Consider the following 24871-nt stretch of genomic DNA (forward strand, 5'->3'; position numbering starts at 1 on the left):
TTTCTGCCTTCCTTCCTTCCTTCCTTCCTTCCTTCCTTCCTTCCTTCCTTCCTTCCTTCCTTCCTTCTTCCTTCCTTCCTTCCTTCCTTCCGTCCTCCCCACCAGAATCCTGTTGTTTTCATCAGAATGACAAAACAATGTTGTGGTATTGTACGACAAAGTCCACTCTTTGCAACACGCTTGCAACTTTTTGGCATATGGAAAAAAGGGGCAGGGCTTGCATTGTGACACCATGACACTGCTTTGTCATTCTGACCCTCACCTCACACCTTTCTACGGATACTACTATCCCTCCCTCCGTCTCTTCCTTCTTTCCTTCCTTCCTTCCTTCCTTCCTTCCTTCCTTCCTTCCTTCCTTCCTTCCTTCCTTCCTTCCGTGGTGGGATTAATTTTTTTACTGCTGATTCTGTGGGCGTGGCTTGGTGGGTGTGGCAGGGGAAGTATACTGTAAGATCCCCATTCCCTACCCACTCCTGGGGGAAAGATTACTGCAAAATCCCCATTCCCTCCCCACCCCACTAACCTGCTTTCCAGCTCCGTTCTCCAGTGCAGGGCAACCAAAGAAGACCCAGCCAATCAGCTGGGACTCAATGGGAGGCAGAGAATAGATGGGGGTGGGGCCAGTCAGAGGTGGGATTTACCGGTTCTCCTAACTACTCAAAATTTCCTCTGCCCGTTCTCCAAAACTGGTCAGAACCTGCTGAATACTACTTCTGACTTACTTACTTACTTACTTACTTACTTACTTACTTACTTACTTACTTACTTACCACAAATTACATGCTATTTCAAGTGAGGTTTTGAAAATAACCTCCTATTCCTGCATATTTCTTCATGAAAACAGTTCCTCACCGCAAGGCTACCGGCACTACCATGTGCAAAAGCTGAGATCTATTGGACACTTGGCAAAAGGCATGCATGACCACAGTTTCAGCTGTCAAGGTTCCAAGTAATACATCCCATTCAATAAGAATTCTATTCTATTCTATTCTATTCTATTCTATTCTATTCTATTCTATTCTATTCTATTCTATTCTATTCTATTCTATTCCATTCCATTCCATTCCATTCCATTCCATTCTTAATTCTATTCTATTCTATTCTATTCTATTCTATTCTATTCTATTCCATTCTTAATTCTTATTCTTATTCTTATTCTTATCCTTATTCTATTCCATTCTTAATTCTATTCTATTCTATTCTATTCTATTCCATTCTTAATTCTTATTCTTATTCTTATTCTTATCCTTATTCTATTCCATTCTTAATTCTATTCTATTCTATTCTATTCTATTCTATTCTATTCTATTCTATTCTATTCTATTCTATTCTATTCTATTCTATTCTATTCTATTCTATTCCATTCCATTCCATTCCATTCCATTCCATTCCATTCTTTATTCTGTTCTGTTCTGTTCTGTTCTGTTCTGTTCTGTTCCATTCCATTCCATTCCATTCTTAATTCTATTCTATTCTAATCTTGCACCTTGCACAGGTGTCTATTTTCTTTCTCTTTTTTTTAAGAAAAGGAAAATTAGAATTAAAGGCTATCCATAGGCCAACTGCAACTAAATGTTTCACCTCCAAGAGTTTCCAGCTTGACAACCAGTCTATCCTGCCCTTTCCCAAGTGACTCCATTCCATTCCGTTTTTCACCTCTACTGATTATTTTCATTCTGGGGGGTTCCTTTCTTCTGTTTTTTAGTGGGCTCTTTAGCCTCGATCCTGATGTTTCTAAACCATGGCGACTCAACAATGGGTGGACTTCCACTCCCAGAATTCCCCTTGTTGGCTGGGGAATTCTGGGAGTTGAAGTGCATCCATCTTCAAGTCGCCAAAGTTGCCAAACACTGATCTGTCCCCTCAATACTCTTTGTCTTTTTTTTTTTTTTTGCAAATGCACATATTTCCCTTGTTCTTTTTGGGAATGGAGGGAGATGTTTGGGAAGATTCTGACCTTCAACTCTGCAAGCATCCTAAAAGTCTTCCAGGATTCGGTTTATAGAACAGCCAAGACAATGCCTGTGGAAAGATTATAGGCAGGAGACAGTTGCAAAAGTCCTACTCCTGTTGCTTACTACCAATTGATGTTCATGGGCCTGTTTGTTATCACCCTGGAGGTAACATCTAGCCAGCATGACTATTAGCCATTGCTAGCTTTCTCTTCTTTAATTTTGCCTAATCTCATTTTCAAACTATTTGAAAACCAGCCACCCCCTGCATCTTCTGGTGGTTAATTTCGTAGTTTAAATAAACAGTGTAACTCCACTGTTTTATCATCTGTTCTAGTTTCCCAGCGGTTGGCTTCCAATGCCCTTTTCCCTGTCCTTCCCTTCCTCCCCTGCCCTCTCTCCAGTTTTATGACCCCAAATGTTATAACCTGAAGTTTGTTGTGGCCACTGGCTCCAGATACAGTTATAACTGTCATAAAACATTGTTTGCTTTGATCTTTGGAGAGTGAAATTGGTGTTTCTTTTGTTGGAAGAAATGTCCATCTGGGTTCACTTCCAAGTGGGGGAAAAGAATCTCTCCTTGTTCAGTTGCCATCCATTATTCCTTGTCTGGCCTTCGGGTGCTTTGGAAAATACCGTGTTTCTCATATAATAAGGCCGGGTCTTATTTTTATTTTTTTGAGCCTCGAAAAAATGGCTAGGCCGTATTTTCGGGGGTGACTTAATTCCGCCCCTCCTTGCATCTTCGGGCGGGCGGCGACGGCTTTGATGTTGACCTCGGCGTTGGTGGGGCACTTCGTATCGGGGTCAACGCAATCAGTACCATATCCGGGTGTGCAACAAAAGTATTTCCTAACGGCAAGCCCCCCCACCATTCCCCCCGTGTTTTAATATAGGCCTTAATTTGGGGGGGAGGGGCTTAATTTCATTTCACGCCTATAAAACATGCTGGGACTTTCTATTGGGGGAGGCCGTATTGTTGGAGAAACAGGGTAGATTGACCCCCTCCTCTCTGTGGCAGCCCCTCAAATATTGGAAGATTGCTATCCTGTCTTCCCTGGTCCTTCTCTAAGACTAGCCATGCCCAGTTCCTCTAACCATTCTTTATATGTTTTAGTCGCCAGTCCCTTTTGGAGGCTTGGTCCTTTGGAGGCTGAAAAAAATAAAAATTAAAGAGCTATTTCCAATCCCAAAAAGATTGCCTTCCCTTTCACTAGAATAAACGGAGCCATAATCATTCAGTGCCATGGCCACACACGACACATCAGTCGGCTTATGTATTTTTGGTAGCCACTGTAAAAGCTAAGAAGGGGTGGTTTTTTTGCACCCTGAAACACTATTGCAAGCTCCTCCTTAGAAGTTGTGTGCTTTGTTGGATGCATTCCACATTTGGATGCTCTTCAACCTTTGTTGACCATTGACACTAGACGTCCAACATTCACAGATGATCACTCAATAATAGCGCATAATTTTAATACTAGACACAGTGTTGATGCACGCTTGTCCTTGCTCTGGTTTATTATCTCATATAACCCAGTATTACTTAGCATTGCAATAGGAAGTATCTTCAGCAGAGGTGCCTAATTTCATTGACCTTTCTTCTCCTTGAAATAATGGCCTAATGCACAGTGTTGGTATATATTTCATGTTTGCACCTGTTCGTTTGCCACTCAGTGTCTAACTTCTCCTTTACCTTGGCCTATACTTCCCCCAAGTAGCAGCGACTTGACGAAGTACCGTTGCTATGTATTTCTCTAGCCTGCAAGAAGAAGAATCGTCTTAAGAAACTGAATGGACCTAGCTTGAAGCAGCTGCTCACCAACTTCCTCCTGGAAAAAAAAACAACCAGCCATGTAAATTTCATACATTGTGAGCGTTGTTCTGCCTTCCTGTAGATCAGTGGTGTCCAACCTTGGCAACTTTAAGACTTGTGGACTTCAACTCCCAGAATTCCTCAGCCAGCAAAGCTGGCTGAGGAATTCTGGGAGTTGAAGTCCACAAGTCTTAAAGTTGCCAAGGTTGGACACCCCTGCTGTAGATGAACCATAACATAAGATGCTAGTTAGGTTTTTCTTCTTTTGTCTTTCAGTTACTTAATATTTTTAATCACTTTAGGACGCATTCACACAAGCTCCTTCCTTTCTGATTCAACGTGCTGCTAAAAATGCTACTCACCGGTTATGCAGAGGTGAATCTTTACTTGAGAAGAGGGCCTAGTTTATTTGCAGAGAGCTTCAAGTTACCATTTCCCAGTAGTGCTGGACACAGAGATTCTTCCATACTTGTTAAAATCCAATTCAGCTTGATCTAAGAATGTTTACTTTTGATATTTCCTTTGGAAAAGAAGAAAGGGTGTGTTGTAGTACCTTTTTCTGAGAATTTTTTTGGAGATTTCTTTCAAGATTCAAACGTTCTGTGGAGAGAGTGTAGTGTTCCTACGCTTACTTACAACCAATCCTCGACTTACGACCATAATTGAGCCTGAAATTGTGGCCATAAGTCATTAAGCAGATCCCTATGTGTGACCAGGCCTGATTTTGCAACCTCTTTGCAGCCGTCATTAAGCAATCACTCTCTCTATCAGCCAAGGTCACCTTATCAGGTGGTTGTGATGGGGAAAATAAAAGGAGGTATGTTTGCTGCCTTGAGTTTCTTATAAAGTAATAAGGGCAAGATTAAAAAAAAATCTGAACAAATAAAGGAGGAGACAGAGGTTTGGTCGGTGGTTGGACAGTCCGTTTCAGGAGGGCTCCATAACTTTCTCTGAATGAAGTTGCATTCCAGTTGTGTGCAACTTTCATCAAGCTAACTTTTACAGCAGTGGCCCCTAACCTTTTGGGCACCAGGGACCAGTTCTGTGGAGAGAGGCGGACCAGAAGGAGCGTGGTTTTGTGTGCTGCCTTCATCCCACAGATGGGGCTTCGCCTGTTTGCGCAGCCCGGTTTTTGGCATGCCATGGCCCGGTGCCGGTCCATAAACCAGGGATATAGGAGCTCTGTTTTACAGGGCGTGATGTGAGAGAATAACAGGGTAACAGAATTGGAAGGGTTCCTTGTAGATTTTTATAGTCCAGGGTTGTCAAATTTGATTTCATTGAGGGCCACATCAGGGTTGTGTTTTACCTCAGAGGGCTGGGGTGGGCATGGCCAGAGTGGGCGTGGCCAGCATGACATCACTTGTGTCAGGGGGGGTGCCTGTGGTGGCCCAAGTGCTCTGCCAGTGAAAATGGGCTCCCGAGTTCCGTTTTCGGCTGCGACAGCCTCCTGCAACCCTCCGCCAGCAAAAATGGAGCTGGGGAGTGGGGAACATGGGGCCCTCTTGAGCTCCATATTTGGCTGGGATGGCATTTTGCAACCCTCTGCCAGTGAAAACGGAGCTTGCAAGGGCCGCATCCAGCCCTCCCGAGTTCCATTTTCTCTGACAGAGGCACCGCGGGCCAGTCCTTCGCTATTTCCAGGGGCTTCCTGTGGGCCAGATCTAACCAACCCGCAGGATAGGATCCAGCCACCCCCCCGGGCCTTGAGTTTGACACCCCTGTTCTAATCCAATCCCCTGCTCAAGCAGGAAACCCTGTAACACTTCAGACAGATAGAGAAGGAGTGGCAGAACCAGGGGTCAGAGTTAAACGAGGGATCAGTCTAGAATCCTTTCATAGCCACAAGTGGACCAAGTCCAATCCCCCTTGAATTCCATTGACCCTGTTATCTAACTTTAAGCAGGAGCTGTCCTTGGTTGAGAAGATTCTTATGCATAAACTTTTTAGCAATAAATTAATTTAATTGCACCTTCATGTGTGAACATGGTCTTTCATGCCTGACACATATTGTGCCGTCCTTCAAAGTAGGTTTAGCCATATAAAAAGTGGTTTCCAAGTGGGTGGAAACTGAACTAAATATTGCTGTTGCTTTAAGTATTTAATCATTAAGCTTTTGCACACTTTAGCACCTGGCTGTAATTTCTGTCTCCTCCCATCTCAGCAGAGTTTTGGTTTTAAAATATGTGAACAAAACCTCCCCCAAACTCCCTGTGCATATGGCTGCCGTTTGTAGAGAGCTGTACTTCCAGCTCAGTATGCAGAAGCCCGGGGGCCTGCAAGAGTTACGATTTTGCAAATGGAAGGGCTTAAAACATCAAAACGTCTGTACAAATTATGATATACATATTTTTTTACATTATAAGATAGCTTTGGAAAAGTAATTGTTCTTACAAAGAAAATGGAATGAAATTAAGAATCCTGAGTGATTCCCAGTGGGCCTATCAAATACTCTAGAATTAGCAGGAAAAATCCAAATGTAGCAAGGTTGGCTTAATCAATTTTCAAGTACAGTTGTCCTCAACTTACGAGCCCCAAGTTTCCATTGCTAAGCCAATTCTGCCCCATTTTATGGCCTGTCTTATTCAGTGAATCACTGCAGTTGTTAAATTAGTAACACAGATAAAAGGTAATCAGAGTTGGAAGGGACCTTATAGGTCATCTAGTCCAACTCTCCGCCCAAGTGGGAGACCCTACACCATTTCTGACAGATGGCAGTCCAATCTCTTCTTGAAAGTCTCAAGTGATGGCGCTCCCACAACTTCCGATGGCAACTTCTGTTCCATCGGTTGATTGTTCTCGCTGTCAGAACGTTACTCCTTATTTCCAGGTTAAATCTCTCCTTGTTCAGTTTCCATCCATTATTCCTTGTCTGGACTTTGGGTGCTTTAGAAAATAGCTTGACCCCCTCCTCCTCTCTGTGGCAGCCCCTCAAATATTGGAAGACTGCTAGCATGTCTCCCCTGGTCCTTCTCTTTACTGGACTAGCCATGACCGGTTCCTGTAACTGTTACTCATGTTTTAGTCTCCAGTCCCCTAATCATTCTGGTTGCTCTTCTCTGTACTTTTTCTAGAGTCTCAACATCTTTTTTATAATATGGTGAACAAAACTGGATGCAGTACTCTAGGTGTGGTCATTAAGTGAATCTGTCTTCCCCTTAATGGTCCTCCTTCATATTCTCAGGGCAATGGATGGCTATGCAACATAGGTATCAACTCATCCAATGAACATGACTATCATTAAGTGTTGTACCTTATAATTCTTGACTCTTGACGAATGTATCTTTTCTTTTATGTACACTGAGAACATTTGCACCAAGACAAATTCCTTGTGTGTCCAATCACACTTGGCCAATAAAAGAATTCTATTCTATTCTATAAAATATTTCTCTGGTCTTTTAGAGTTGCCAACAGAAAGGGAGAGGGGAGCAGTGCAGCAGCTTGCAAAATCAAAACTGCATTCCACAGATGTTTTCATAGATAGTTTCCAGACAACCGAAGTATCTGCCATGCAAAATTCTAGCTGGAGAGTATGATTGATTATTCTTGGCTATGGATGTGTCCCATTGGAGAATATGAATTATGATACACCCAGGGGCTCAGAGAAAACCAGAGTCAAGGGTGACAATGAATGATGTGTCTCAGAGTAGGCTACACCCAGGCAGCACCAGCATGTCTTCTCCTAATTAATCTTCTTTGAGCGTTGAAAATCCGGCTAGAGACTCATGATTTAAATGGGGGTAATTACCGGAGCCCTGACAATAAGCTCTTTTCAATATTAGGGCAGAGACCATGGAATTTGTGAGGTCTTTGGTGCCCTCTAAGATTGGTTGTTTTCTGGCAGACATTTCATTACCAAACTAAGTAACATCATCAGTGTTAATCAGGGAATAAGGAGAGAAAACCTTATTCCCTTTCTAGCACTGATGGTGTTACCTAATTTGGTGCTGAAACGTCTGCAAGAAAACCATCAAGCCCAGAGAGCTCCACAGTTCTGAGCTATAAATATTATCTTCTATTGATACCATGGGATTTCTTCAAGAAGATTCGGTGCAGTCTTTTCTTGGTGGCTTTTAGATTCTAGCTTAATCAAGTTCACTAGACTAGAAGGTCTGTTGAGCCTCATCAATTAACTCTAATTTGAAAAGCACAGTTGCTTTTCTATAATCCCCCAAAAGTCAAAAAATCTAGATTTCAGTGGATGCTGTATGTGGTTTCCTTTTCAGTTTTTTTTCCTTGGGTGCTGCTTCTTTACATTGTGGTTTGTTTGTTTGTTTGTCTCATCTGTTGTTTTTGTTGTGCTTTTCTGTGACTGTCAACAGCCTTATGCTTCCATATGGATAAAAAGGAGGGAAACCAGTATCTGAAATGCCTAAATAAACATCAGCAAATGAAAGAATTTTTTTCACCCCTTCCCAATAAGCTTCCCTTCAGTTATTTTCTTCCTCTGCACAGTTAATTATTTTTTAAAAAATGGGGCCTGAAATGCCAACATTCAAAAGATGGAGCATTTTCCATCATTAGCACAGATCGGTATCTGTCTAATTCAGAGGTCCCCAAACTTGGCAACTTTAAGACTTGTGGACTTCAACTCCCAGAATTCTCCAGCCAGCTCCTCTCCTCTCTCCTCTCTCCTCTGTTCATTTCTGTTCTATTTCATACACCCATCAGTTCGATACATTCTCTTCTCTCCTCTTCTTCATCCATCCATCCATCCATCCGATATCTCCTCTCTTCTCTTCATTTCTCTTCTCTTTCATAGCTGGCTGCAGAATTCTGGAAGTTGAAGTCCACAAGTCTTAAAGTCACCAAGTTTGGAGACCTCTGATCTAATTGTATGCAGGTAGTCCTCAACTTACAACCACAATTGAGACTGGAACGTTGATCACTAAGTAATATGGTCACTGCGTATGTTGTGCCCGATTGGACCACCATTTTGGCCATGGTCATTAAGTGAATCAGGCTTCCTTCATTGGCTTTTTTGCTTCTTAGAAGCCTCCTGGGAAGGCTGCAAATGGCAATCACGTGACCCCCCCCCCCCCCGGATGCTCCAATCTTGCAAATACATGCCAGTTTCCAACAACTTACTTTTTTTATCATCACGGGACCATGCGGTCGCTGTGATGGTCATAAGTGCAAGGACCAGTGAGAAGTCACTTTTTTCCCCAGCGCTGTCATAACTTTGAGCAGTCGTTAAGCAAATGGTTGTAAGTGGAGAACTATCTATATTTTAAAAGGGGGAAATTCTGAACTGGGATTGGTTCTCTCGCTGATCAGCTTCTGTTATTGTTGTTTTTGCAGCAATTGTACGCCGCGCAACTTGCAGCCATGCAAGTGTCTCCTGGTGGAAAAATATCCGGCATTCCCCAAAGCAACATGGGTGCAGCGGTATCGCCTACCAATATTCACACCGACAAGATCACAACCACCCCACCACCCAAAACGAAGGTAATGCTTTAAAGAGTCACCTGCCAGGCTCTCTCAAATAAAGTACACGTTGCATATTAATGGGATATTTGCATGCTGTGGATGGAAATAATCCAGGTCTTAGGCCTTATTAGGTCCTATAAGGCTTATGTCTTAGTCTTATGTCAAGGATATTTACCCATATAGTATGGCTGTGTTACTATTAACCATCTTATCTTTTCTACTACCTTCTCTTATTGGTATCTTATGATTTTATTGTCTTGTTTATATGTACCCTGAGAGCTTATGCACTGGAAACCTCTTCTCTTCTCTTCTCTTCTCTTCTCTTCTCTTCTCTTCTCTTCTCTTCTCTTCTCTTCTCTCCTCTCCTCTCCTCTCCTCTCCTCTCCTCTCTTCATTTCTCTTCTCTTTCATACACCCATCAGTTCGATCATTCTCTCCTCTTCTTCATCTATCCATCCATCCATCCATCCATTTAATCTCTCCTCTCCTCTCTCCTCTCTTCTTTTCTCTTCTCTTTCATACACCCAACAGTTTGATACATTCTCTCATCTTCTTCATCCATCCTTCCATCCATCCATCTAATCTCTCCTCTCCTCTCCTCTCCTCTCTTCATTTCTCTTCTCTTTCATATACCCATCAGTTTGATACATTCTCTCCTCTCCTCTTCTTCATCCATCCATCCATCCATCCATCCATCCATCCAATCTCTCCTCTCTTCTCCTCTCCTCTCTCCACTCTTCATTTCTCTTCTCTTTCATACATCCATCAGTTCAATATATTATCTTCTTTCCTCTTCTCCATCCATCCATCCATCTATCTGATCTCTTCCCTTCCCTTCCCTTCCCTTCCATGCCATTCCAATTTGGGATGAATGGAAAGGCTATGGCTATGGAAAAAAAATCTCTTTGACATTCTGATTGATGCATACCGGTTGTCAGACCTGCCACAGCTTAAACTCCAAAATAGACATGATCTTTGGGTCCGGTTGTCGAGAAAAGCATTGTTTTATTAGAAGTCAAGCATATCGCAACAATGCAAAGCCAGAACTGAGAATCATGCATTGAAATCTCTAAGGTCAACTCCCCCCCCCTTGCTACCTCCCATTACCTACCTCTAACCAACCAATGGGGTTCAGGCAGTGTTTTCATCAGGGATAGTCCAGGCACAGTTTGGTATGCAGCTGTTATGCCAGGTGACTTTGAAGTAGCTTCTTGAAGAGATACAGCACTTACTTTCATTTCCCCCCAAGCCTTCCCTGTTGAATTTCCCCCATCCCAGAATTCATGGCAGTCTGACATCAAATAGTAGTGAAGCAGATGCAAGCGCGAGGTGGCAGCTGACCCCGGTAGAATAGCAGTTATTTGTAATCACTAAAACACCTGTTGCAACTTCACTTTGCACAAAAGCAATATCGATTTTGTATTGTATGGATTCCCGACATCTCTACAATTGAAGCAGGGCTTATAAACCATCCCATTCAGCATCTGCTTTATTCTGGAAATCCAGAATGAAAGCATTCAAGGTGGATAATTCTTCAAGTCTACTTTTAGTCTTCCATCAAAATAGACCTTAATAGCCTTCAGGTAATTGGCAAGGTCAAGATTCTCTTATCATACAGATGTTCCCCTTGATGTTCTACTAAAGTTTATCTTCCTGTAACTTAACTCCAGTTAAATTTAATTCACACTTCTAGGATAGAACAACTGTTTACTTTTCCCCCTTCTATATATTAGCCTTTTAGGTTTCTGAAAAACACTATTTTATTTCTCCATTTTTCTTCTTTAGGGTAAAGTTATTTTCCAATTAATTAGGAAGGTTCAATAATTTAGGAAAACTGGATATAAAAGAACAATATACAAAACTGCTACAACAAATGGATGTATGCATACACACATACACAGAGAGACTCATTTTCTCTGTCTTTGTCTCTCTCTCTCTCTTTAACACACACACACACACACACACACACTCATACATACAGCAAGAGAGACAGAGAGAGAGAGAGGGAAAGTGAGAGAGAGAGAAATTGGAACTAGAAATGCATACAGTTTCCACATAAATCTTAAACAAAATATTTGCAAAGTGATACAGAACAGGTCAAAATGAATTTGCTTTTTTAAAAAAAAAATGTGAGGAGTGAATCAATAAAGCATGTAGAGGTTAGGGTTTTGTTACAGTGTGTTTGAGTTCAGATAATTTACTATCTATTTCTTTCCATAAGAAAAAGGATTGGTTTGCGGTAGCACAGGGCTGTCTTTAGAACCAACTTACATTTTGAAGTACTGATTGTCCTTATTTAGTGACTGCAATTACCACGATGATGAAACAGTAACTTTGCAAGGAATTCTCACATAGATAACCTTTTCTAGTCCGTAAAGCAAAGGAAAGCTGATGTAAGCTCATAAGCACAATTGCAGTTTCATTTAATGACCACTACCTGTATATGGTAGAATGATCTTGTGAAACTGAGGGCACATGTTCCCATGATCAGTTCAAGAAGTGTTGCAAAGAAGGAGCAGCTTCTGTCCAGGACTTCATGCTGCTACATGAACAAGACCTTTTGCGTGTGAAAAGAAAGGGCATCTTTCATATGTGCGCATTTATTTGTTCTGAGAAAGGACTCATGCTAGCTGGCTTCATTCCTCTTAGATATTGTCTCTCAGTACTATAGCCACTGGGAGAGAAGCTGCTAACATCTATTTTCTGTATTGGACAAAAATAGAGGGTCAATCCATACAAGATGTTTGCTATACAGTTGGCCTTGGCATATAAGGCAGACAGAGAGATGGTAAGATGGATGATGGACAGATGATGGGTGGATGGTAGATGGATGGATGAGGAGGAAGGAAGGAAGGAAGGCTGGGTGGATGATTGGGTGGATGGATGATTGGATGGATGGATGAAGGATGGATGGATGATTGGGTGGGTGGCTGATTGGATGGACGAAGAATGGATGGATGACAATGGATGGATGGACGATGGATAGGTGGATGGATAGTTGGATGAAGAAAGAATGGGTGGATGGATGGATGGATGAAGAATGGATGGATGATGTTGGATGGATGGATGATGGATAGGTGGATGGATAGTTGGATGTAGAAAGAATGAGTGGATGGATGGATAGATGGGTGGATGGATGGGTGGATGAAGAATGGATGGATGATTGGGTGGGTGGCTGATTGGATGGATGAGAAATGGATGGATGACGGATGGATGGATGAAGAATGGATGGATGATGATGGATGGATGGATGGATGATGGACAGGTGGATGGATAGTTGGATGAAGGAAGAATGGGGGATGGATGGATGAATGGGTGGGTGGGTGGGTGGGTGGGTGGATGGATGGATGGGTGGGTGAGTGGATGGATGGATGGATGGTGAATGGATGGAATTAGCAGTCTCCACCAATTGTGGGTTTTTTTAAAAAAAAAATCAATATAGCGGCCATAGTGGTACAGATAAATATCTGCCCACTTTTATACATATCATGTCTGTGCAGCTTTAATCCCCATCTTGCCTTTTTTACCATGTCCTGTGGACACAAGAGTGGGAGAGAACATACATACATACATACATACATACATACATACATACATACATACATACATACTACATACATCTAGAATTTGGTATAGAAAATAAGGAGAGGCAGCCCAGGTGGAACAATGACTGGGTGAGGGGGGGTCTGTTCTTCTCAGGCCAATTTTCCAACCAGCAGATACTGAGCTAGCAGATACTGAGAGTTCCAATAAGTTCCACCAAACTTTGCTAAGAAATTCAATTCTACCCATCCAAATATTGGCCTGGATGCCCGCATAAGGGGAGGGGGGAAAAAAAGGAAGATAATCTATGTCATATTTCTTTCAGCCCTTATTTGGAGGATTTGCTGATTACAGTATTGACTTGATAATAATGTCCATGATAACTCAAATGCCTACCTGTGAAAAGAAAGGAAGATCTCCCCCCCAAATTCACAATTATTCGAAATACGTTTCCAGTCTTTCCTCTTTCTCACTTCCTTCCTTCCTGGGGGAGGAAAATCTATTCCTCCTTTTGAGTTTCAGTCCTGCCAAGGAAGGGACCGTTGCAGAATTAAGCTGCAAAGGGAAGACAGAGAAGAGGGGTGTGCATGTCTGTGAGTGTGTGTGCATGTGTGTGTGTGTGTGAATGGGGGGGGTAGTCCTCCAAACAGCTGTAAAATTGTGCAGCATGGTCCCTCTGTTTCATGCTGTTTTCAATCTGCTGTGTGCCAGTTGGAGGTTGAGAGAAAGAGGAGGGGAGGGTGAAGTAAGGAGATAATACAGAGAAATGATAGAGTGTCTGACCTCAAAGCCAAGGCTGGAAATCCGAGACATTGATTTCACTTAGCATTCCTGCTGTGAAATCTGGCAGAGTTCAGCTGTAATAAAAGAACAAGATTCTGTTCTAATGGTAATGGCGTATGACAGACATGTCTGTCATTCGGTCGCTCCTACACACAAACAGACACACACACACACACACACACACACACACAGAGAGAGAGAGAGAGAGAGAGAGAGAGAGGGAAGGGGGAGACATGGGAGTGAAGTCTTCTGATCTTGTGGAGTTGGGCGAAAGCCATCCGGAGCTTTGAGCTTGAATCACAGCCTACAGTATTAACTAAGGAATCAGAATCAGAATAAAGCTGGAAGGGACCTTGGAGGTCTTCTAGTCCAGCCCCCTGCTCAAGCAGGAGATCCTGACCTATACCATTTTAGACAAGTGACTGTTCAGTCTCTTCTTAAAAACCTCCAGTGATGAAGGACCAAGGGTGGGATTCTACCAGTTCGGACCAGTTCGGGCAAACCAGAAGTTAAGTTTTCATCTGGTTCACCGAACTGGTATTTCAACCGACCGTTGTCTGCTATGCCGCCTATGGTCAAATCTAAGCTTAGTACACAGAATTGTCTGCCACAACATCCTACCTGTCAATGACTACTTCAGCTTCAACCGCAATAACACACAGGCAAACAAGAGATACAAACTCAATGTAAACGACTCCAAACTCGATTGCAGAAAATACGACTTCAGCAACAGAGTGGCCAATGCCTGGAACTCACTACCTGACTCTGTTGTTACATCCTCAAACCCCAAAAACTTTAACCTTAAATTGTCTACCGTGGACCTCACTCCATTCCTAAGAGGTCTGTACGGGGGCGTGCATAAGCGCACTAGAATGTCTACCGTTGAGTTGGAGGTGGTTTACTTTGAGTTTGTGTCTATTGTTTGCCTATGTATAATCGTGGTTGAAGCTGAAATAGTCATTGACAGGTAGGCGGCGTAGTTTTAGGTTGTCCGGGTCCAAAAGCCTGGTAGCATAAGGTAACTTTGAAAATGTTTCACTTCTCATCCAAGAAGCTTCTTAGCGGAGAATCCCATTGCATTGTTAGCTATGCCAACTGCTTACTTGCATCAAAGAAAGACAGGTCCCTGGAAAGGAAGAGAACTGTGTTAGCTATGCAGGTAGTCCTTGACTTATAACAGACTTTGCTTAGGGCTTGTGCAAAGTGGTTGCACAAGGACTGTTTGTAAATCCCCCTTGTTCAATGCCATTGCAACTTTGAAACGAGTGGTCCTAATTCAAGAACTGTTTGTACAGGTAATCCTCAATTTACAACAGATCATTTAGTGACTGTTCAAAGTTACAACAGCACTAGGGGGGGAAAAGTGACTTATGACCATTTTTCACACTTACGACCGTTGCAACATTCCCCGGGGTCATGTGATCAAAATCCAAATGTTTGACCGCTGACTCATATTTAGAGATGGTTGCAGTGTGATCACCTTTTGCAACTTTCTGATGGGCAAAATCAAAGGGGAAGGCATCTTAAACAACTGCAGCCATTAACTTAACAACTGTGGCAAGAAAGGTCATGAAATGGGACACAACTCACTTAACGAAGTCTCACTTAGCAGCAGAAAAATTTTGGGATTCAATTATGGTCGTAAGTGGAGAAATACCTGTGTATGCTGTCTCCAACTAGGATGAATAAGCTTGAGGTCATAACATGCAGAAGAGAATAGTAAAATGTGGTAGTTGTCTCCAGTGGTAGGATTCTAATTTTTTTACTACCGGTTCTGTGGGCGTGGCTTGGTTTGGTGGGGGTAGCTTGGTGGACGTGGCAGGGGAAAAGTTACTGCAAAATCCTCATTCCCTCCCCACCCTACTAACCTGCTTTCCAGCTCCGTTCTCCTGTACAGGGCAACAAAAGAAGACCCAGCCAATCAGCTGGGACTCAATGGGAGGCAGAGAAGAGATGGGGGCGGGGCCAGTCAGAGGTGGTATTTGCCGGTTCTCCAAACTACTCAAAATTTCCGCTACCGGTTCTCCTGAAATGGTCAGAACTTGCTGAATATCCACCACTGGTTGTCTGGTCATGCGCCAGACAATGCTTTCCTTCCTTATCTTTTAACCTCATATAAAAATGAGCAGCCTTTATCCGCCGTGCAACATGCGTAAGCCTTGTGTGGTTTTCCTCTCTCAAGGTCTCTCTCATCTCCCGTCAATTTTTGGCACAGCTTGTGATATGAGCTAAATCTCTCTTGGTACTTGACAAGGCACGGTACATTGTCTGAAGTCCCTCCAGGGCAGTGGGGGGTAAGAGAACCCGTTTTGTGTGAAATATTAGTCACCAGTTCTTATCTGCTTTCTTTTTAACTTTATTATGGATCCTGGGTCTTTCACCCAAGACACAGTTTTGTTCAAATCCATGGCAACGATGTAGAAATTGTCTGAATCATTTGTCATGGATGTTGATTTTCAACTGTCTTACTCAACCACCATCCTCAGGAGTTGGAAGGAGGACTGTAAATGGAGATTCAGGCTGGCTGCAAACTGCACTAACTGGCTAGTCATAACATATGTTGTCGTAATTGAGGGCAAGAAGCTTTCCATTGCTGCCTTGAGATTAATCTTTAAGCAAAGGGCAAATTTTTATTGTCTCATTATCTCAACCTCCCAGATTATAAGTCAGAATGGGAAGGGGCTGGGAAATCTACATCAGTTGGATGTTGACCTTATTGTCTTCTTTAACAAGGGGACTGAATTCGTGGATAAGGGAAATGCTGTTGATGTAGTTTACTTAGACTTGACAAAGTAGAGCACAGCCTACTTTTTGGTAAGATAGAATCCTTCTCGTCAGTGGTGGGATTCCAAAATTTTTACTACCGGTTCTGTGGGCATGGCTTGGTGGGTGTGGTGTGACTTTGTAGGCGTGATGTGACTTGGTGGGTGTGGCTTGGTGGGTGTTGCAGGAGAAGGATATTGCAAAATCTCCATTCCCTCCCCACTCCTGGGGAGAAGATTACTGCAAAATCCCCATTCCCTTCTCACCCCACTAACCTGCTTTCCAGCTCCATTTTCCTGTGCAGGGCAACCAAAGAAGACCCAGCCGATCAGCTGGGACTCAATGGGAGGCAGAGAATAGATGGGGGCGGGGCCAGTCAGAGGTGGGATTTGCTGGTTCTCCAAACTACTCAAAATTTCTGCTACTGGTTCCCCAGAACTAGTCAGAACCTGCTGAATACCTACCTCTGCTTCTAGTACTGTCACAGAGAAGAGGGGGGTTGGTCTATTCTCCACAGCAGGACAAATAGGTGGAAGATCATTAAAGAGATATCTAAACTAGAACTAAGGGAAAAAATTCCTGACAGTAGGAACAATTAATCAGTGGAATGACTTACCTCCAGAAGTTGTAGTTGCTCTATCACTGAAAATTTTCAAGAAGATACTGGATAGCCACCTGTCCTGAATGGTATAGAATCCCCTGCTTTATCAGGGAGTTGAACTAGGTTCCTTCCAATCCCATTGTTCTATCTCCTATGGATTAAGTTGGCTTGGAAATAATGGAGACTGAGTGACTTAGATCCAGGGCAAGACAAGTTTGTTGTGATGGTTTGCCGTGATTGTTGTGTCCGAGTTTGTTGCAGAAAATCAAATCCAGAAAGCACACACGCATAACTGATTCAGTAGGATTCATTAACTTCTTTATATACATAATAACACATGAAGTAAATTTACAGTACCAACAGCAGCTTCTTCCAACGTGGTAGAGAGGAGAGATTGTAAGTAAGTTCTTAGTTTCAGTTCAGCAGGCAGACAAGTACAGATTAGTTTCATTTTAAAGCTGAGCACAGAGCTAAGCCACGCCCAGACTCCTTCCTTAAGTTTTCTATTTCCAAAACATCCCTCATTGGCTAACCCAATTGCCATACCTATTCACTGGCTGACCTTATTACCATGTCTGTGCCAGTTCATGAATATTCTGACGCGCTGTATATCACCTTAACCATTGGAACTCAAGTCATTACATACTTGGTGTTTATTTTCATCTCTGTTGTCCTCTATAGTATTCAAATGGAGACTAACTTGGGTTTCCCTTCTCCCAGTCTTACACCTTAACTGCACAAGCTGTAATCATCACCGTATAAACTGAGAACAAAAGTTGGTAGCTTTAAAAAAAAAAAAAGAGGATATGTTGTTAAATGTTTTTTTTAACTGAACCCAGCAGAATTTATATTCATAATTATTCCACTTGTATCTATGGTTTATTACCATCTGCTGCCTCGAACACCATTTTGAGTGGAAAGGAGGGAGAATGTCCTTGTATGTAAGATGGCATTAATTAATTAGTGTTTTAAAATAGAATAAATGTTCACCAGTCTTTTATTTGGCCCGATCCTGACAGAATGTGCTGATAAAATTCTAACTTTCCTCAAATTGTCACCTTTAATAAATGGGCATCCTGGTTGGTGCCAATGGGAATTGTAGTCCAGAAGGCAGAGAGTTAAGAAAATATGTGTAGGAGATGAAGAGGCTGAGTTGGAGGAGGGGTCAAATATGTCATCAGTCATGAGTCCTTTTGTGCCCATAAGAGAGCTAAGTCTAACCCACCTTGAATTCCTTCTACTCTTATCTACTGCCAATTTCCTTTGTCTGTTAGTAGTTCATATTCTTGTAGAGAGCTTAAACTTATAATAAAACTTTATACCCATTTGAACTGTCTGGATCTCCTAATTTTCCTGGCACTTGAAAGGCTGTTGGAGTAGAAGTCCAACTTCTTTCAAGTTTCTGGACATAGAACCATGGGTGTTAATTTGTCCTAAAGTCAAAGAATGACAGATAGAGAAAAATTGAGCATCAGAACTGCATGCATAAAGCTAACAGCAAAGAATATCATTTTATAGCATGTATATGTATTGGACATCAAGCCAAACCCTCACAATTTTTATGGCTATTAGAATGGCAAATAGTGTTGCTGTAATCCAGCTGGCCAAAATTTTTTGTCTGGCCCATAAAAATATAAGTGTAGGGCAACAAAAATTTTGAAACAAAATCAATGGCCTTGCTGTTGTTTCTGTGCTGCCAATTATTTTTAACTCTTTTAGAACTGAAAATGAATTTGGAAGGGGTTTTTTTTAGAACATAAAACAGTGGTGGGTAACCTTTTTTGGCTCCCATGCCAATAATTGTGTGATAATTTGTAATTTTTTCAAATCAAGCGACATTTTTATATTTGTGGAAGTTATTTGGAATATTTGGGAGGGGCAAAGGTTTCATAAGATTGAATGTTGTCAACATTCTTGGAAAGGATTACAATCGGATGGGAAAGTCATAAAATGAAGGATGACACTATTGAGTTCAATTGTCACTTGCTTTGGAATTTACAGATAACAGAAACAGAGTTGGAATGGATGTTGTAAGTCATCTAGTCCAACCCCCAGCCCAAGCGGGAGACCCTACACCATTTCTGACAAATGGCAGTCCAATCTCTTCTTGAAAGTCTCAAGTGATGGTGCTTTCATAACTTCCAAGGGCAAGTTGTTTTATTTATCTATAAAAGTCATCAGTTGGAAATTTAGATTTAGGCCAGTGTATCTCAACCTTGAGCCTTTAAGAGGTGTGGACTTTAACTCCCAGAACTCCCCAGCCAGCCATGGGGAGTTGTGGGAGTTGAAGTCCACACCTCTTAATAGGGCCAACATTGAGAAACATTGGTTTAAACCAGGGGTCCTCAAACTTGGCAACTTTAAGACTTGTGGACTTCAACTCCCAGAATTCCTCAGCCAGCTATGCTGGTTGAGGAATTCTGGGAGTTGAAGTTCACAAGTCTTAAAGTTGCCAAGTTTAAAGACCCCTGGTTTAGGCTCTTTAAGGGAAAAAAAAGATCCCTTCATGCTGAGTCTCAAAGCAAGATTCTTCAATGGTGGTAATTTTCAAAACATTGATCAAAGTTCTGCAGAGAATTTGTCCTAAATTCAAATTAGGAAAAAAAAAGATCCTTTTTACTTAAGTTCTAATCTGTGGCCACTGAGGATCTAATACATTTTGGTACTCAGGTAGACAAAAACCGCATATGGTGCCCTCTGTGATTTATAAAGAAAATTAAATAATGGGCCATTTATTCCCTTTTAATGGTGCCTCAGAATTTATCAAATGCACTGCATTTAGTATAACGATCGAAACAGCCATCTCCAGCTAACTCTGCCTTCCTTTTTTTAATTCTGAAAAGGAAATGCTTGAAAATTATTGAGTAACTGCAAGCAAAGAAGATCAATTTAGTAAGATCAACAAGGGATCAACCCTTATTTCTTTATTTGAGTAGAATTATATGTTGCCTTTCATTTAGGAGCTCAAGGAACATATGATTAGGAGACTGGAGGATAAAATATATGAAAAACAGTTGCAGATATGTCTAGTTTAATGAAAAGAAGAACTAGCGGGTGACATGATAGCAGTTTTCCAATATTTGAGGGACTTCCACAAAGGAGAGAGGGCTTGCTATAGACGGGAATATTTGTAGCCCAGGATTGAATTATGGGGTCCTTGGTGCTCTCTGAGCTTGGTGGTTTTCTGACAGATTTTTCATTACTCAATTAGATAACATATAAGAAATTTAGGGAAGTAACGAAGCTGGAAGAGCACAAGGATTCTGCAACTTGCCATATTCTGTCTTCCTGTTTTTGCCCCCACAAGCAGGCCTATGAGATAGGTGGGCTGAGAGAAGGAATGGCCCTGAGTCCCTTAGGAAGTTTCCATGACCGAGGATGGACTTGAAGTTGGGTCTTCCTACTCCTAGTCCATCCCCACTGATGCAGCAGTCTGGCTCATGGGCTGAGAGAATACTATTGAAAGTTATCAAGTAAAGGAAACTCTCATGTTAGGTGAGAGAGGAGACAGGAGAACAGGTTAGGAGAGGACGAATAGAGTTGGAAGGAACCTTGGAGGTCTTCTAGTCAAATCCCCTCCCCAAGAGAGCATATACCATTTCAGTCAAACGGTTGTCCAATCTATTCTGAAAAACCTCAATATTGGAGAGAAAAGTAAAGTCCTACACTTAGGCAAGAAAAACCAAAAGGACACATATAGACTGGGTGAAATCAGGCTCAATAGCAGTAACTGTGAGAGGGATCTTGGAGTCTTAGTGGACAACCAGTTAAATATGAGCCAGCAGTGTGCAGCAGCCACCCAAAAAGCTAATGCAATCCTAAATTGTATTAACAGAGGGATACAGTCAAGATCAAGGGAGGTACTAATACCACTCAATAAAGCCTTAGTAAGGCCACACCTAGAGTACTGCATCCAGTTTTGGTCACCACACTATAAAAAAAGATGTTGAGACTTTAGAAAAAGTACAGAGAAGAGCGACCAGGATGATTAGGGGACTGGAGACTAAAACATATGAAGAACGGTTACAGGAACTGGGCTTGGCTAGTCTAGTGAAGAGAAGGACCAGAGGAGACATGATAGAGGTCTTCCAATATTTGAGGGGCTGCCACAGAGAGGAAGCCGTCAATCTATTTTCCAAAGCACCTGTAGGCCAGACAAGGAATAATGGATGGAAACGGAACAAGGAGAGATTCAACCTGGAAATAAGGAGAAATTTTCTGACAGTGAGAACAATCAACCAATGGAACAGCTTGTCCTCGGAAGTTGTAGGAGCACCATCACTTGAGACCTTCAAGAAGAAAGGAGGAGGAGGAGGAGGAAGAGGAGGAGGAGGAGGAGCACCCACAATTTCTGGAGGCAAACCATTCCACTGATTAATTGTTCCCATTGTCAAGAATTTTTTTCTTGGTTCTATGTTGGATCTCTCCTTGGTTAGTCTCCATCCATTGCTTCTTATTCTGCCTTCAGGTGCCTTGGAGAATAGGTTGACCTTCTCTTCTTTGTGGCAGCCCCTTAGATATTGGGACATTGCTATTATGTCACCCCTAATCCTTCTTTTCATTAAACTAGACATACCCAATTCCTGCAATAGTTCTCCATATGTTTTAGCTTCCAGTCCCCTAATCATCTTTGTTGCTCTTCTCTGCACTCTTTCTAGAGCAGTGGTAGTCAACCTGGTCCCTATCGCCCACTAGTGGGTGTTCCAGCTTTCATGGTGGGAGGTAGGGGTTTTGTCCCCTATTTTATAAATCACCACTACTGTGGAACCAGTGCGCAGTTAGAAAATTTTACTACTAACAGAGATACAAAAGTGGGTGGCAGATATAAAAAGGTTGACTACCCCTGTTCTAGAGTCCCCATAATTGGCTACAGTATTCCAAATGTGGTCTATCAAGGCATTATAAAGTGGTACTAACAGTGCACATGATTCTGTCCCTCATATGATAAGCAACCCATCAGGTAAATAATACTGACTAATGGACAAAGTAACAGGAAAGCTACCGCCTAGCCAAAAGCAGACACAGGAAGTCCCTGGACATCGACCAGTTTCATGGGATCAATGACGAAAGGGGAAATTTGATCGTCCAATCCCAGAGACGCTGCCGAGAGGTGGCGGCAATACTTCGAGAAGATCTCCACCGAGGAGTTCCCACACCCACGAACCCCGTGAGGTGACCCCGTCGAAGGCCCAGTCTCAGGCATTCACGCCAGCGAGGTCACCGACGCCATCAAGGCCATGAAAAGCGGTAAGGCAACAGGACCAGGCGACATCCCTGCCGACTTCTGGAAAAAGGCACTACCGGGCTCGGCATTGTGGCTGTGCGAGCTGTTCAACAACACCGTCTCCACGGGAAAAGTGCCACACGACTGGTACCGCAGCACCACTGTTCCGATCTGGAAGGGAAAGGGCAGCCCAGCGGACTGCTCCAACTACAGACCGGTCAGGTTACTGTCACACACTATGAAGATCTTGAACGCGTCCTCGATAAGCGCATTCGGGACATCGTCGATATCAGTGTCAACCAGGCCGGATTCATCAAGAACTGCGGCACCACCGCGCCATCTTCGGTGTGCGGATGCTGATGGAGGCTCACAGAGAGAAGAAAATCGCCCACACCGCCTTCTTGGACTTGGAAAAGGCCTTCGACCGAGTCCCGCACGATCTCATCTGGTACGCACTGCGAGATCGGCGTGCCCGAGCTGCTCGTACAATGGGTCCAACTCCTATACAGATGTCACAAAAGCCATGTAAAGCGGCAGCTGGGATATCAGAGGAGTTCAATATCACCGTCGGCGTACACCAGGGCTCTGCTCTCTCACCACTGCTGTTCATTCTGGTGATGGATACAATTACACACGACCTGTACACGCCCGCCCCATGGACGCTGCTCTACGCCGATGATGTGTTCCTGGCCAACCTGCGCAAGGCTGAACTCGAGCACCTAGTCCAACAGTGGCACGACCGCCTTGAGCAGTTCGGGCTCCGGCTGAACCTAAAGAAGTCCGAATACCTGACCACTGACAACGAACGACAGGCTCCATCCACGTGAGCGGGCAGGAGCTACTGCGCGCCTCCACCTTCAAGTACCTGGGAACTACTCTTGGGAAGAAGGCCTACTACAAACTGAGGTGGCAGCCAAGATCAACGCAGCATGGGGCAAATGGAAGTCCGTCACGGGCGTCCTCTGTGACAAGAAGATGCTGATGCGCCTGAAGGCGAAAATATATAACTCTGTGGTGCGTCCCGTGGCCATATACGGCGCAGAGTGCTGGCCGACGACCAAAGAAGTTGAAAGCAGACTCCAGACAATGGAGATGCGAATGCTCCGATGGTCGGTAGGCCTCACCCTACTCGATCGCGTCAGGAACGAAGAAGTGCGTGAGCGGTTCAGCGTCGTGCCCATCCCCACGGTCATGAGGCAGTCCGGCTACGATGGTTCGGCCATGTGAGTCGCGCTAAGGAAGAATCCATCATCAAATCTGCGATGAAGGTGACTGTCGGAGGAGCGAGACCGCGTGGTAGCCTAAGCAACGCTGGATGGACACGATCAAGGCCGATCTAGAGATCGCGAAGGCAGACCCGACATACGTGGCAGACAGAGAGGCGTGGAAGCAATATTCAAGGACATTAGTGGACCTCGCCAGAGCGCGAGACAAACGCTGAAGAAAAAGAAGAAGAAGAAGGACAAAGTAACAGGAAAGGGACAGGAAAGGGATGTGGTGGCTCAGTTGCTAAGACGCTGAGCTTGTCGATCAGAAAAGTCGGCAGTTCGGCAGTTTGGATCCCTAGCACTGTGTAACTGAGTGAGCTCCCATTATTTGTCCCAGTTATGCCAACCTAGCAGTTCAAAAGCATGTAAAAAATGCAAATAGAAAAATAGGGACCAGCGTTCCGTGTGCCTTTGGCATTTAGTCATGCCAGCCACATGGCCATGGAGACGTCTTCAGACAGTGCTGGCTCTTCAGCTTTGTAATGGAGATGAGCACCGCCTTCTAGAGCAGAAATGACTAGCATGTATGTGCAAGGGGAACCTTTACCTTTTTAATGGACAGAGAAAAGAAGAGGATTGATTTATAACAATTGAGTTTGTGGCACAAAATGTCATCCCACTTCATGAACATGCCAATCCTGTTGCATTCCAACACTTTACATAAATATGACACTAGTCAAGTTGTAGTGACAGATGAAACTCCACATGAGGTCTCCATGGGAAAATTGGCAAGAAAAGCCCCCTATAGTATCTCTGTACAGATGAAGATTTTTTTTTGTGCAGAGAAAGTAGGCATATGCGGCATGTAAAAAAAAGATACAGAATCATTCCAGCAAGCATACTCACTTTTATCGTCATACCTATGGTCTTTATCTTCTTCTTTGTAGTTTGCATCGAACTTATTTCTGAAAGGAAGTTCAAAATCCAAGCATACCCATACCAATGAAATATCAGCAGTTAAGGACAGTGGAAGGTAGTGTAGATAGTTATTCACAGGTAAAAGGAGACATTCATCTAAATTTAGAGAATGTATATACAGTGGTACTTCGATCCTTGTTGGTAATTCGTTCCAGAAGACATGCCAAATACTAAAACCGAGGAGGACTGGGGAAAATCACACAACTTATCACGTAACCTGCTATTTCTGCCAGAAGAAATGGCGACTCATGAGGAAACCAAGGAAAGCAAGTTCTTCCTTGTGCGTCAACTCCCAGAAGAAAGACCAGGACAAGATTTCTGTGTCATCTTCGAACCAAACCTGACAGAAAGCCATGTTCTTCAGTTGTCACACACAAAGGAAAGGTGGGGAAGGGGGTTGGAATACCTTGTTAGATGCAACAAAGAACTTTCTCGTGGGAACCAAGGTCATCTCCATGGGGAATGGATAAGATCAGGGAAAGAGTAAATTGACCTAATTGGCCAATGTGACCTGTAATCCTTGGGGATGGGTTTATTTCTCCTTTTAATTACACCAAAACTGTGGGAATTATTTAG

The 24871-nt window shown here is 43.1% G+C and overlaps 1 protein-coding gene across 8 annotated transcripts in view; it reads left to right on the top strand.

Moving 5' to 3' along the window:
* The window catches only part of SOX5 (SRY-box transcription factor 5), a 1042959-nt gene that overhangs the window by 919003 nt on the left and 99085 nt on the right, over positions 1 to 24871 (top strand). For all 8 annotated transcript variants that reach the window (XM_087968772.1, XM_087968773.1, XM_087968768.1 and 5 more), the window contains one exon: positions 9067 to 9213. In XM_087968772.1, the coding sequence (XP_087824898.1) occupies positions 9067 to 9213 (147 nt within the window). The remainder of the gene's footprint in view (positions 1 to 9066; positions 9214 to 24871) is intronic.

Source organism: Notechis scutatus, chromosome 6, assembly GCF_049901735.1.
Source record: "Notechis scutatus isolate UNSWTSFEM ecotype Mainland chromosome 6, rNotScu1.2, whole genome shotgun sequence".
NCBI lineage: Eukaryota > Metazoa > Chordata > Lepidosauria > Squamata > Elapidae > Notechis > Notechis scutatus.